A 16,309-nucleotide genomic window follows, 5' to 3' on the forward strand; every position below is an offset into this window, starting at 1 on the left:
CAGTGCTGTACGATTCACGGCTGTGCACCAGAGTGAGAAGGTGATGGAGGGGAGGTGGAGTTAGGAAGACGGCCGGGACGGGGGGGTGATGAGAAAAGGAGGGAGGGAGGTAGGTCCAGGTGAACAAAAAAAGAGCAAGGTGTGATGACAGAAGGAGTGAACAAACGTGGAGGAAGAGAGGAAAATGAGGAAAGAATAAAAAGATGTTCAGAACGAGAGAAAGGCAGATCGGGTTAAAAAGACAGAAAGAGAAAGAAAGGACGTTTGAAGCTGCCTGACATTAAAGAGGCTTTAAAGGCAGCTGAGACTCAACACCGAAGGGTGGGATGAGGAGGGGGAGGTGCATGATGTAGGGTCCCTTTGTTAAACCCCGTCAGTGAAGAGAATTGACATAACGAATAGTTCAATCTCTGCACCTAACAATCTGCACCGCTGCCTTCTCAGCAGCCAAGATTTACCACCGTGTACAGTATGTAATAGGCTCTATAACTACGAAGCATTATGTCAGGGTGTCATTCATAAATGTATGAACATAGCACATGTTTCCATACACTGAGGAAAAAAATAAACACATTTGTGTGACATTTGAGTTTGAAGTCAAATATCAACATCACTGATTCACTGCTCATCTCGCCAACAAATCACACTGTTGCCTCGCCCGTAGTAAAACACCGTATCGCTCCGATGCAAATGAGCTGTAGTGGGTGTGATGCATGGATTGGATGTAGTATCTTCGGGAAACACGCAGGCGATACAAGCCTGCGCCACTCATGTCAATCTACTCCGCACCAATATGCACATTAATGCTTATGAATGGCCTGAGAGACGAGGCTTTACGGAGGGCTGCGGTGAAAGAGCCCAGAGGCCGTAGGGTCTTTGCAGTGAGTAATGATGTGAGTTAGTGAGGGGAGGTGTTTGTGAGTAGGAGTTGCTGGTTTTCCTTCAGTAATGAGTGAGCAGCGTATATAAAAAAAGAAAAGAAACATACCCGTAAGCGCACACATACATACAGCGAGTTAAAGGTGAGTGAATGAGCACACGTATGAGGGGCATAACGACACTGGAGCTGCTGATGGAGGGGGGAGATGAGAGGCTGATGCTGCACATCAGCATGTGATTATTCCAGGGCTTGAACCTGCTGTGAGCTGCATCCATTATTTGCATGAGTGTTTGTGGCCATAAATGTGCTGTACTGTATGTGCAGTAGGAGGAGGGAGAGAGGAAAATAAAATGCGTGGGTGTGTCTTTGGATAGAAATGACAGATAAGTTAGGTCGCCAGAATAGAAGAAAAGCAACTGCAGATTGCGAAATAGCTAGGCAGATAGTATGCCAGGTCATACGGAGGTCATGAGTCAAATGCACAACTGCCCTCGGAAAATTCTGACCAGATTCCAAATACATTCATTATCCCTTCCCTTGACTATGTATATTATACTTACAAACACAAAGGTCTAAGTGCTGTTTAAAAAGCTTTCTCACCAAATAGTCACAGTAAAATACCAAACTCCTTTTTTTGCCTAAGAATCTTGGAATAAGCCTATAAAATAACGGCTATGTGTTTGCACATATATTTTTGATATGTAAACTCCCCTCAGGTTGCTGAAACACTCACATTTCCAGAAATGCAATGACTAGGTTGAAAGCTAGTGTATGGCTGGACCGTGTGGTGAATTCTTTAGATTGTGTCCAAATTGTTACAGGGAGGGTCAGTAGTAGTGTCTATAATGTGAGTTCCTGGATATTAAATAGTCATCTGCGGTTTTCTAAATGATATGACATGATTAAGCTATGTTTTAGTCAAATTATTGAGGACTGCTTTAACTGGACTTAACTGGGTTAGAAACATATGTAGATGATAGCTAGAGAGACACAAAGACGGCTAGAAAAATACCTAGACAGACAGCTAGCTTCAGTGGGGGGTTTTGTAACAGACATGTTTGACTAATTGTGAGGTTTCAAAGCAGTAGGCAAGTCAGCATAGCTCTAATATACAATATTTCACTGTAGTAAAAACGTAATTGTGGCCATAAGAACACAGAATGTCTCATGTAAAGATTGTAAAGCCCACTAAGGTAAATTTGTGATTTGTGATAATCGGCTGCACAAATAAAATCTGATTGAAATTACTTGAATCATGCTTTGTCATAGATCAAACAGTGATCCATTTTCAATCAATTTTTATAATACTGATAAATAAGGCCATATCATGCACAGAGGATTGTTATAAATGTATATTCATAAATCTGGTTGATATAAATCAACCCAAATTATATTAAACTCAAGCAGGGACCACAGTGCAGACAAGTGATTTTAGCACTCAACTACTTGACTAGTTGAGCCAACCTCTACCAGATTGAGAGACAGACATGAAATCCAGAGGAATAGACAAAGTGATCTTCATTCAGAGAGTGATGCTTGGCTCACTTCACTGTGTTAAGGTGCCCTGAAGTGCTCTGGACAGATGTCTATGTAAAACTCTCTGTAGTATTATTAGTATTCATCAGCATCAGCCTCAAATAGGTACTCACACAAACATACCCATGAAGTTAAACAAATCATCTTTCCAGTTATTATTTTACGCAATCTCAAGACAACATTGCAGCCTGTGAGTTTAAAAGAGAAGCTGATTACTTCTTATGGAGCAAAAGCAGAAACAGGGCTTTGAGGAGTCCTGAGCTATCTTAATGGAACATGGTTTCTGAATATGTGAACTGGAAACACAAAAGCAGTGGGTGGAAGATTATCCAGTATACCATATCATCAAAAACTCTTTCTAACAGTGCCTTTGGACCTCAATGTTCATACACACCACAATTCATTTTGGGATGAAATAAAAACCACTAGTTCATTTTTAAGTTTAAGTTTATCTGAAACCGTGTTTGAGGTAACCAAAATCATGAGAAAGGTGGGAGCCAATTACACCAGATTCAATCACAATGTTGCCTGTAGCTGTGGGGATCTTCAAGGCTGGACTAACAATCAGGCAAAGTGGGCAACTGCCCTGGATGCCCCAGACCCCCAGAAGCCACAGGTTCATTGTGTAGCAACCGGTCCAAGGTAATTGGAACTTTGCTTGGGAAACGCACCACTGAGGCTCAATATCAACCACCATGATAAAGGCCTTCAGGTGGGTCCTACTTTATCCCTTTAACACGACACTATTTCTGTTTTGTGCTTAAATGTGATACATTGTTGAATTACTTTGTGTTCAATCAAATTATGATACGACAAACCTGGAGTCATGCAATATTTCATCATAGGAATACTGTACACAATGTACAACGCTTCCCAGTATAGTGTTTCCCAATAATTACAGAGACTGTGGCAGCTCGCTAAGGGGGGCTCTGACCGCTACAGCTTTGCAGCACCCTCCGCTGCTTCTCGAGGCCCTGGACTTACTGTGCCTTCTCTCCCTGCTGGGAAGGAAGAGATCCCCTGATCCCGGAGGACTGTCCCCAGTGCATCAGGGGTCTGTCGAGATATCAGCAGCTCACCTGACCAGTCTAAACATGTGTGTGTAACTTTTTTGCCACAACATCACCATTCACATTTAGATAACCAATTTGTTTATGATTAAATTGTTTACTAGAGCACAATGTTGGATGAAATACTCTGATCTTTTATTTCAATAAAAGTTATAGGCTACTGACGTTTAACAATACTGTTGAAAGTAAAAAAATACTGCTTTCGAAATGTTACTTTTAATTATTGATGCATCACTTTATTGTTGCAGCTGGTAAAGGTGGAGCTATTTTAACTACTTTATACTTAATAATTATATATTTCTGACTAATACTTCATAGTTAATTAGTTGATTTATATTTTGTATTAAGAATATGAATCTGCAAAGTAGCCTATCTAGTAGATAATATTGTCAAATAAATGTAGTGAAGTTACAAGTAAAATATTTCCCTCTGAGATGTAGCGCACTAGAATTATAAAGTAACATGAGATGGAAAAACTTTAGTAGAAGTACCTCAAAATTGTTCTTAACAACAATATTTGAGTACCCTAAATGTACTTAGTTATATACCACTAGGGCTAGAAAGTGCTTCATAGACCTAGCCTCTTCATTTTGCTTCCAGAATGCACCAGATTAATGCATTTGACTTTAAAATATACAATTTTTTATTTATTTTCTACCACAAGAACCCCATAGAGGGTCAAAGGTCCAGCCACCATATTCTCACAGAATCCTGTTTGTAACATTTTGAATTACGATGATATTTGACTATTTTCTGCCGATGGGCTTGCTGAAAAAGGTTGTGGGGCCCGACAGATCATTTTCGCTCAAGGGCCCCACAGCAGGTTAGTCCAGCAATGGAGACATCCTGCTCTGGACTAGTGTGTTGAGGCTTTAGACTCATCAAATGGACAAATGGACTGTGTACCTTTTGTTACACCACACATTCTATCAGTTCCTATATAAAATGAATTTAACACTCTGATCATGAATACAATTGACATCTGGCCAAGCTTTACACATAGTCCAACATTACATAACGAAGCAGGTGGGAATCTCATTAATGGCTCAACCCTCCAGCCACTGGGAAAGGCTTCTGAGAGCGTTAATCCCACTCCTGACGAAGCCGAGCATCGCTGCTGACTAAAGCACCTCACAAGCATGAGTGCAGTGGCCCACTGGCAGCGACGATGGAGTTTACTAAGCACCGGGTGGACTTCACATAACAGCCACTCAATGAAAACAAAAGCCCTGGCCCTGAATGCTGAGCCTCTGTTCCTGCAGAAAAATCTAATAACCGATGTTCGCAGCATCTCCTTTGCATCGTCCAAGGATGACGCGTCCTTATTGCAATAGATCGGCCTCAATTGATTTGTCTTCAGAAGCCTCTCAGAAAAAAAGGCCCCATTGATTTTCTGGTTTATAGCGAGGGCATGTAAGAAGTTCAAGTTTGTTGATGGAAAGACACCTGTTCAACTCGTGTGCAGTGGGAAGGACACACAAGAGCGATGGTTTAAGTGGGTTTGCTTTGTGCCAGGGCTTCTATTGGAGATAAACAAGGCCATTTGTCTGGTATCGCAGCAGCTCACTTGTCGTTATAACTCAAGTGCCAGGCGGCGTCGGCCCAGTCATCTATCAATCACACATGTCAGGATGCCACAACAGAACAAGACACTGCTGACAACGGTGGAGACACAACACTGTCACAAGGGACACATTTTGTCAGTTTAAGAGTGAACAGAAACACAAAACACAGAAAATAGAAGATACCAACACCAATGAAATTCCACAATTAACGATACCCAATTCGAACAAAACCACGGTTACAAACAAAACCAAAACAGTAAATACCACGTACTTCACCATTCACTGCATGACTTTCTTGCTTTGTCTACAGAACAGTGAGCAGAAGCAGTGAGACCATTAACTGCTATGGCCATCCATAACTACATCTGTTTTTTTAAATGCCAATTTCTCCACTGCCGCATGGTGTTTAATAACTATTTAGCAATATGACAGCTTGTTTCTCTCAAATTTCTGGGGTTTCTTATTTAAAAAAACATACTCTGTAGATCATTGGCTCTGAAGCTATTGTCCTTTTGGGAAGCCAGGAGCAAAAGCTGAATATGGCTGAAGTAAATCATGTTAATGCAATATAATAATCCATCTTTTTCTTACAAACATACAATCAAGATTTTTCCACTCAATGAATAGTAAGAGTGTTTCATCAGTACATAAAGCTCCAGGCCAAGCATGACTACCCCTCACTGACATCATATACCAGAAGGTAAAATAGTCATGAGGAAAAGGTCAACGCGTGATGGGAGCAAAGAGAAACAGACGAAGTGAACACTCTATTGATTAACTCGTCCATGTGTCTTTCTACAGCTTTGATTCATCTCCAGACCCTTCTCCTGCTGTAGTGATGTCACTAGTCCTGTTTCATTGTCAAGACAAGATGGCATCAGCCAGAGCCTCCCACTTTGAGCTTCACAATGGCTCTTAAGAAACCTATGGTCGATCTCACGGAGACCATGTCAATATATGTATGTAATATGTGTAATATGTATTCTAATGTGTCATATGTGTGTGTGTATGTTGGATGTGAGTGGACCATCTGAGTTCATAATAAAGATTTATATAATATATTATACAGTTTATGGTTTCCATCAACTGGTTTGGAGTGAATAAACTGGGTCAGAAGTTAGCACTATAGGCTTGCATGGCTGTAATATTCCAGCAGAGTAGAAGAAATTGAGGTTCTGAACCAGAAACTAAACTGATCCAGTGTTTCTGGGGACCCATTTTTAAATATGACAAACCATTGCAACCCGACTTACAATAGGCCTTCTCTATAAATAGTGAGAAGAGAGAATTGGTGCGTAAATCAACATTCCTGACCATTTTTACTGCCATTTCTTCATCACCTTATATTACCTGAATAGGTGAAAAAGCCATTTCCAAGAGATATGTTTGATAAACAACCGATTCGGCGAGGCATTCCCATAATCCATTAAGCGCATCAACTCTTTTTAACAAAGGCAAAAACAACCTAAGGTTAGGGTGAAACCTTTTTTACTTATTAAGGCATTTTTTAAATCAAATTGACTGTTTCCATACTGCTTTTCTTATGCAATAATTCAAAATGGGCATAAAATATTTGAATGGGATTTTTCTGAATGCTGCATCAATTTTTGGTGTGACTCAACCCCCGCCTCACAGCTGCCTAACGGTGTGATTTACATTCAAGGCTGCTGGAAATGACGGCTTCATTGTGACGAGGTGCTGGTGGCTGCCTATGAGCAGCTAAAGGGATTTTTTAAATGAATTTGTATTTTAACACTTTTGCTTTCCACCTTCTTATACCTGAGTCTCAGCATCACTCCTTTAGGTTTACTGGAAACGTCTTGAAGGAATAAGTATCTGTCAGTAAAGCCAGTGAACTGAAAATTAGTTTTAACTTTATTCAACTGAAATAAAACTGATGACCTATCATTCTTTAGAGCACATTGATTTTGTTATTGGCAAACTGATTCTACCTGTCTGTCAAAAACTAAATGAAGCAATGTTTTCCGCCTCTTGTTTTCTACATCTGCCCACTCCCCACCCACTTATTCATCCACCCAGTTTCCTTTCCCTCTGTCTTCCTATCTCTCATTCCCGCGGCTCAGCGATTGTTCTTGTTATCGCTGAGGAGTGCACGGGAATTTTGTGTCAGTGCGTATGTGTTTGACGACCAGGCGGTGCTGGTGAAAAATGAGGCAGTTGGTGGCAATTTATCAACACTTGAGCGGCGTTCTGGCAGAGGGAGGCGAGGCCGCGCAAAACACGACACTGAGGGTTTGCGTGAGGCCGGGTATGATGAAATGGATGCGGTTTCTCCTCCGCTGCCTCAGACAGCCAGTAGGGAGGATAGATGAAGAGGGAAACAGAGATGGGGAGGGGAGAGGGAAGGGTCTTTCCTGTATCTGCAGGCTTCCACTTCCACATCAAGCATCGGCTTTTCTCCCGCAGCTACTCCCTCCACATCATCACCCATCTCCTTCCTCCTACCCCTCTCATCCCAGGGAGTCAGTCTTAAAGGGGTTTGCTCTTGCAGCACACGCTTTTTCCTTTTTTGCTTTTTCCTGTGTAATTTGTATCTTTGTTGGCGTGGAAACGGATGACAGAATTCCCATACAGGGAATGAAACTCTTTCACAGTCCGATGATGCCTTGTTGACACTCCCCCTAACCCTTTATCTTTCAAATCATCACTTGATGCATCTCCCTCCCTATCACCTGTGCTCTCAACCCCCTTTATCAGCACACACACACACACACACACACACACACACACACACACACACACACACACACAGACACACACACACACACACACACACAATTACACACAGATATCACACACACACACACACACACACACACACACACACACACACACACACACACACACACAATTACACACAGATATCTACACACACACACACACACACACACACACACACACACACACACACACACACACACACACACACACACACACACACACACACACACACACACACACACACACACACACACACACACACACACACACACACACACACAGTAACTGTACTATGCCGGCCCACCGCTCGATGCCTGCAGCTGCCTGAGGCACACTGTGAAGCTCTCTCCACTGGGAGGAGCACATGGTGGGAAAGACGCATGAAAGCAAGTGATAAAAAAGCAGCAAAAAAAGGACAAAAAACATGGATACTAAAAAAAAATCCCAGAGAGCTGATTAATAAAAAATATAAATCCTCTTGGCTGAAAGTTGTCCTACACTAGTTCAAAATTACTGATGACTCCATCTGTTAATATCTCAACAAAAAGCATTATCTGCCAATGGTTTTATCTTGCTGCCAGATAAGGGAGGAGCCACACAGAACAGATTAGAGAGGGCTGAATATATACAAAGCACAGACGTGTTTGATGAAGCTGAGCCAGTGAAACTACGGGGAAACAATAAGTGAAGAAGGTAAAACAAGGACAAATAAGAATAGGAATCAAGAGAACAACAGATGAAACACCTGGGAGGATTCTTAAGTGGAGAAAAATAGCTTCATCGTAGTTCAAGCTTTGATTTCGAGATAAAATAAAACAAGGAGCATTTTTTGTATCGTGTTCATCCACATGCAGACAGAACGATAACAAGAAAACTGTGGAGGAAACAGCACAGCAAACAGCTATGAAATTATTTTAAAAAAAACATTGCACATGTTGCTCAAACAATATGTGATAAAATGCATTTGACATAAGGCTCTGCAGGTCTAAAGAAAAAGGAAAGGGCTATTCTAACGACAAGCTGTGCTGCCTGGCTGCAGTGTTGTCATTTTGAGAATGCAGTATAGAAAACTGGTTGATATGATATTGCCAGAATAAAATAACTTTCTATGTTTTTTAATTGAACACACGCAAATTGACTTCCACAGAACAAGCTTCAATGGCAGAACTGTTCTCTTAAAAAAATAATTTCAAAGCAGCATGAATCAGTGTTTTTGCCACCAAAAGCTTCACATAACACAAACGTTTGGCCTCATAAATCAGTTTCAGCTGACACGTTAGCTGCCTGCTGCTGCTGGAAACAGGGTTGATAAGAAAGATGAGACATAATCAAAACAGTAAAGTTGCGGGTCGTAAAACCAAACTAAGTACTTAAGAAGGCTAAACTTTTTAAGGGAGGCGTCCAGGAGGCATCCTTATCAGATGCCCAAAACACCTCAAATTACCACTTTCGTAGCGAAGGAGCAGCGGCTCTACTCCGAGCTCTGGATGTCTGAGCTCTTCATTCTATCTCTAAGGCTGAGCCCAGCCACCCTACGAAGGAAGCTCATTTTGGATGCTTGTATTCGCGATCTCATTGTTTCGGTCACTACCCAAAGTTCATGACCATATGTCCGAGGCTGAAAGTAGACGGACTGGTAAATTATGAGCTCCGGCTCTATTGCCTCTTCACCACAATAGTCTGGTAAAACGCTTAAATCACTGATCGCCCCCCAGCAAATGGCCTGTAAATCTTACGCTCCATTTTACCCTCACTGGTGAACATGAAAAAGGGATATTTGAACGCGTCAGAACGGTTTGCTCCACATACTGGGTCAGTCTGGGCCGAGCGCCTGGGCCAAGGGCACGCACACATGCAGACACACAAAATGGTGTAGTAAACTTTGAAATACTGGGTTGACTTATATTTATTATTTAACAATAACAGATCAATTCTAACCTTAAGGCAAGACTATGTACATTTTGAAATCAATATGAAAAGTTGAATTCATACTCAAAAAAACTAATCGTTGCTTAATTCTCTGGGGTGTTGCTGCTCTTCTCTGTGCTACTTCTAAACTACTTTAAGCATTTACTTTATCAAAGAACTCCATTTTTGAGCACTAATTAACAGTAAGATAAAAAATGTCAACATTTTTACTCAAGCTTTATGGATGTCTGAGATAACACATAAAAAGCACAAAATACAAGCGTCTTTGTCCAAAATCAAAGAAAAACTGTATGAAAACTGCACTGAAAAATACGAATTACAAATTTGTCCGCGTGTGTTTTTTCCAAACTGGGGACATTGGTTTTATTCTTGACAGAACAAGCCATCCAAAGTCAAAAGTGAAGTGACCTCTGAGAAAAACACATGTGCACACATAGCTTCATCCTCGGTGGGCCAATTGGTATATAAAAAATAAAAAAGCCTCAACGGGTCAATCTGAATTACCCTTAAGGAGGATGAGATTGGTGATGATGTTTAAAAAGTGTCAGGCACACAGCCAGTGAGATACATTAAAGTAAATTTAGAGCCACTGAGCAGGGACATGAAAATTCACAGCCTCTGGACCTCAGTCCTCCAGTTAATACAGGGCTGAAGAGCAACAATCTGTGTCCTTGTATCGCTATACCTTTTTAATGAGAGCGTCGGCTCCCAACAGAGCTCATCGCTGCAACCTTGTGCCTATCGCCTCTGCAATTTTTCCATGACATTTTACAAATGTTTTGTAAAGGGCAGTAATGTTTGTATAACAGCATGAAGTTAATTGAAACAATTTCCCACAGTTGAAGCTGAAGAGTCTCCCGGTGAATTATTGATAGTTTGGGACTATGTGACAATGGTGGTCAAATCCGTCTAACATATAATAAAAGCAATAGTTAAAGTGATCGTATTTGGGGTTGTTCTGGTAGTGAAGGGGTTAAGACACATACCACCTCGTTCCTTGTATAATTCCAGTTGGGATCTTTGTTACATATCATCAGCCCCCTCTTCCTATGCTTCTTGTCTCATTATAATGCCATACAATAAAATAAAAGCAGCATTCAAAAAGTGATATCCATTTTCTTATCATTTCATAATTTGTGTACATTGTAATTTGTGTACATTTTAACTGTATATTGACTTGGACTTCTGTTCTAGAAATAAAGACTTTATTGTGCTGCCCACATGTTTTGCTAAAAAAAACACAGTATTTTGAACGGGAGAGTGACTGTAAGCTAAGGTCACCTCTTGCACCTCTGGACACAGTTTACCATGACATTTTCCACTTCATTTTCTTTTCTTTTGTTGAAAATATATCCAACCATTATCGCTAGCCGGTTCCTTTAAAGGCAGTAGGGACAGTCAATCACAAGGCCGACACCATTCACATAGTCACAAGTGACTAACTATAAAATATTACACAAAACAGTACAACACTGAAGTACGAATACTGGGGAAAAATGGTATCAAAGAAAAAGTTTCCCAATTTCATAGTTCCAACTCTTAGACAAGTTGGGAGTCAAGGTCAAAGCAGAAGCAGAGTGAGTGTCATAGAAAATAAATGCATTATGGCCTCTGTAAATATGATGTGAACCTGAAGTGGTAGAAGCAATCCGCCACGCAGAAGAACTCTGACTAGTTTAAGTATTGTCTTCTGCAGTTTATGTATCTGTAAACCCACAAGGCCGTACAGCAATAAAAGCAATCAATAGCAATATAAAAAGTTAAATCCAGAAGCAAGCAGCATATCACTCCGTCACTCGAACCACTGAGAAGTTTGTATCCTCTTGCCTTGACTCTTTTATTTTACAGGCATTGATTTCTCCACACTCTTGCTCTTCCCCTCCCTCAGCACCCCTGTTGTTTCCCTCCTCTGTTCAGATCTCTTCATCTCCTCTCCTGCTGCTCCGTCTTTCATGTTTCTCTCCTCTCTTTGACAGAGACAGAAACTCTATTTCTCTTTCTCTGCCACCCAGGGACACAACCCACAGTCCACTGTTGAGAAGCTCGCTCCCTGACACTATCCGAAGGTGAATAGATTTCAGCCAGTTACAGTAGAGCTTGGTGCTATACTGTAAAGACTGATTCAATCAGAAAGAGCTAGTAACCTGTGTTAGCAACATGTTGTAAAAAAAAGTGGGGGGCCCTTGAGGATATCCAAGCTCAGGTTTTAGCCTAAGTTTAGTTAAGCCTTTACTACAGCATGGTCACTACTGCAGCATGGTCACTACTACAGCATGATCACTACTACAGCATGGTCACTACTGCAGCATGATCACTAATACAGCATGATCACTAATACAGCATGGTCACTACTACAGCATGATCACTAATACAGCATGATCACTACTACAGCATGATCACTAATACAGCATGATCACTACTACAGCATGGTCACTACTACAGCATGGTCACTACTACAGCATGATCACTAATGCAGCATGATCACTAATACAGCATGATCACTAATACAGCATGGTCACTACTACAGCATGGTCACTAATGCAGCATGATCACTACTACTACAGCATGGTCACTACTACAGCATGGTCACTACTGCAGCATGATCACTACTACAGCATGGTCACTAATGCAGCATGATCACTACTACAGCATGATCACTACTACAGCATGGTCACTACTACAGCATGGTCACTAATACAGCATGATCACTACTACAGCATGGTCACTAATACAGCATGATCACTAATACAGCATGATCACTACTACAGCATGATCACTACTACAGCATGATCACTACTACAGCATGGTCACTACTACAGCATGGTCACTACTACAGCATGATCACTACTACAGCATGGTCACTAATGCAGCATGATCACTACTACAGCATGATCACTACTACAGCATGGTCACTACTACAGCATGATCACTACTACAGCATGGTCACTACTACAGCATGGTCACTACTACAGCATGATCACTACTACAGCATGGTCACTACTACAGCATGATCACTACTACAGCATGGTCACTACTACAGCATGGTCACTACTACAGCATGGTCACTACTACAGCATGGTCACTACTGCAGCATGGTCACTACTACAGCATGGTCACTACTACAGCATGGTCACTACTGCAGCATGATCACTACTACAGCATGGTCACTACTATAATATGTACACTACTACAGTATGGTAGGAAATATCCTTCGGTTTAGGCAGTAAAATGATTTGGTTAGTTTTAGGAAAAAGATCATGATTTGGAGTTAAAATAGACCCTGTCTGGCAAAAAGTCCTTAAGGCTTTTCTAACCCTTAAAAGAAATTCAGGATGGTCTAATAACATCATTCTGCATAATAATTAGCTATTTGCTTGTGTTTGTTGCAGGGAGATATAGGGAGGTATTTTAGGAGCAATGGGCCTTTAGAACAATATTTTTTTTTGTTTTTAGGATAACGGCCAGTCAGAAAAATGGGCTTTTGGTCCAATGGGAGATTTTCGGGCTATTACGTTTTCTTTTTGTCCGCATCTGCATGGCTCAAAGGTAATTCGTGTTTGGTACCCCTGTCTTAAAATAATCTCAGAAAATAACAATTTTGCTTCTATACTTCAAATTTCAGGAGGTACAAGTCAAAACATTACACACTTTGTAAAGGACTACATGTTGGTGCAACCTGCAACAAAAACTATAGAGATCTTCTTGGGCCCATGGCCTTTATTTCTGCTGAATTTCAGTAAAAATCCTAAATTGTTTTTGGAATATCTTGCTAACAATCAAACGTACCTAAATAGTCATGTACGCACCAAATGTTCTGTCTTGGTGACATGGTCCTGTTATGACATAACTTTAGGGATCAAATGCCAGAAATGTTTGGTAGCCCGGATCAAGGTTCAAAGTATAGTGTGTCCTATCAACTGTGCCTGCAGCCTGTTAAGGGAGTGAAAGGCTAAAGCTGGGTTAAGGCCTAGAGGAACCTGCTACAGCTCTGCCTACTCAGCACAAAGCCGCTCTCCCTGTCTCAGTCTCTTTGTAGAGAGGCTGATCAAAGAGCGGAGCGCGCTCAGAGGATTCACCCCGTCAGGGAGCTTCCGAGTGGATCAACACGGACATCCCATTATGTTTCCCAGTGGGGTACGTTGAGGGATGAGAGTGCACACACACCCTCGTGAGCCTGCGTGTGAGCAACTGTGAACAAAACTGTGAGCGTGAGCTGCTGCACTTCGGTTCTGAACGTACAATTCTGTGCATGTTTGAAAATACTTCGCATCGGAGTTTGATGATTGATGATTGAGTTTTTCGTAGCATCTGAGTGTGAAACAGTCCGCAGCTTTGATCTGTAATGAGGAAGGTAGGGTCGAAGTGAGAAGCGCAGCCTGTTATTTAAGATGAGAATCACAGGATCAAAGGCTTTTTCTCACCTCACCTTCCATCTCTCTCTCTTTCTGCCTGTGTGTCTCTGCTTAACCTCAGGCGTCCTTGGCTCACCTCCTAAACTTACCCTTCTGCTTCAGCAGTATGGAGGTGTGTACCATCACATTCAAACAGGGACTCTGGGTCAAAACTCACACCTTTGAGCAACAAAATGAATCCCAACCAGCTACAGGACCGCTGCTCACTTGCTGACCTCTGACCTTCCTTCTGATAGGTGACAAAGCTTTAAAATGATTTCCTGACAGAGATTAGGACCGGTGCTGTGTAGGCTACACAGTGTTTGTTATGTATGTGTTATGTAATTTAATTTTACCTTTGATTTCAACTTCTTTATCTTTCTCTGCGACTACTATGATCAAGCAAATAAGACAGCAAGAAGGCAATTAGAGACAATTCATTTTATGGCAAATCCTGAAACAGTCTTCAGTTTTCTGAAGATACCAGAGTGTTTATCCTCCACTACAGTAAATTTGTTTAATTTTAACAGCAAATTAGATGAGAGTGATTAGGACCTGTGCTGTGTACGCTACACAGTTTTTGTTATGCATGAGTTTAATTTCACTGGTTTGATTTAAACTTTTTGATCTTTCCAGCAAATTAGATGAGAATGATAAGGCTTTGTACTAACAAATCAGGCATTACTTTAGGATTTGGGGAAATGCCTCGATGAGTCACTTGCTGTGGCGTTAAAGCCTATTTAAAGCCTGTGTAAATCACTCCTCTCTCACCATGTGCCAAGGTACCACTTTTACAAGTTATTTGTGTTTGTGTGAGTGTGTACATCGAAGTGTGAGAACCCACACGTGTAAGGTGTATTTCGTCACTTACCGCATTTCATGTATCTGCACCTGGGAAGTGTGTGCGAAGGTATTCTCTGGAGCGACAGTCGGCCTGTGAAAGAAGAGTTAGGATAAGGATGGAGGGAGCAAAAGAAAGAAAGTGAGAGAGAGGGAGACAGAAAAAAAAGAAAAAGGAGAGGGAGATGTTCCACATTTAGCAAGTTGTCAGAAACAGTTTTATGCTGCGATCAGAGGCGAGAAGGAACGCACATACACACTGAACACATTTAAAAGTAAAATTAAGTGCCTTGATGCTGACTTTACACAGAACAAACTGAGCTCTTCTGTTTGCTGCCAAATCTGACAAACAACGTAAATCACTGTGAGACACAGTGGGCTGTTTGCACAGATTTTACTGAGGCAGCATTGCCTTCTAAAATCATTAGGATGTTACAGCGCCTGTACTCAAGTCCCAACATCCGAGAACTCTTTCTGTGATCTCCTTTTGGGCTCTATTTATTATAAAAGTGTTGCTGTTGGTTACCCTCTTCAAACAATAGTTCATAACATACCCAAACTTGTGCTATGAAGACATGAAGCTCAATCAGTGGCTTATTGTAGTTATAACAGGCCACAGTGCATACTATTTTGTCGGGATCACAAACACACACAGCATTGACACACATATATATATATACAGTATATACATATATATACATAAATATATACAAGGTATATACAAAGATGAGTTTGCTAAGGACTTATATAGCAATTGGCAATATTTTTAATTTAACTGAAATCTTCATTGAACACAGAAGCAAAGTGCCAATATGGCTTAATAGGCCTCTTCTCTGTTAAACACATTGTTGGAGGACCTGCTTTCTCTATGCCCACCACAAACATCCGACGCAAAGGTTTTTCATGTTAAAAAAAAAAGAGAAAAGGTCATTGTACTTCAGGGTAAGTTTTGCACCATGGAATGGTATTGTAGTGCACAGCATACCCGTACTAGGAAAGTATTGCAATGCGCTGTAGCACTGCTTCCCCTCGCTGCAGGCATAGTGAGCGCGTTTTTCTATCAAACATATCTTGTATCTTGTAATACAATAGTAACACAGAGGCTCCGTCCTCTGAACCAAGACAACAAACTCTTTATTACAGCTTGTCAACGGCAGTAGCTTCACATTACAGCTTTTCTCTTTCTGTTAAAATTATAGAACTATACACTGCATCACTGCAATCAAATTCACTCAGAGCATTTCACTGAGAGGTAACTCCACCAAAATGTTCAAAGTACTGCTCATACTTATCTCTGCAAGGATTTGACCTATTATAAGCAGCAGTGTGAAATGTGAAGGTGGAGAGATGTGAACA

At 41.1% G+C, this 16,309-nt stretch overlaps 1 protein-coding gene across 1 annotated transcript in view; it reads right to left on the bottom strand.

The window, feature by feature from the left end:
* The window catches only part of LOC129096239 (endonuclease V-like), a 54,385-nt gene that overhangs the window by 9,723 nt on the left and 28,353 nt on the right, over positions 1-16,309 (bottom strand). Inside the window, exon 8 of the mRNA XM_054604960.1 lies at positions 14,985-15,047. Within this exon, the coding sequence (XP_054460935.1) occupies positions 14,991-15,047 (57 nt within the window). The 3' untranslated portion in view covers positions 14,985-14,990. The remainder of the gene's footprint in view (positions 1-14,984; positions 15,048-16,309) is intronic.

This window comes from Anoplopoma fimbria, chromosome 9, assembly GCF_027596085.1.
Source record: "Anoplopoma fimbria isolate UVic2021 breed Golden Eagle Sablefish chromosome 9, Afim_UVic_2022, whole genome shotgun sequence".
Lineage (NCBI taxonomy): Eukaryota > Metazoa > Chordata > Actinopteri > Perciformes > Anoplopomatidae > Anoplopoma > Anoplopoma fimbria.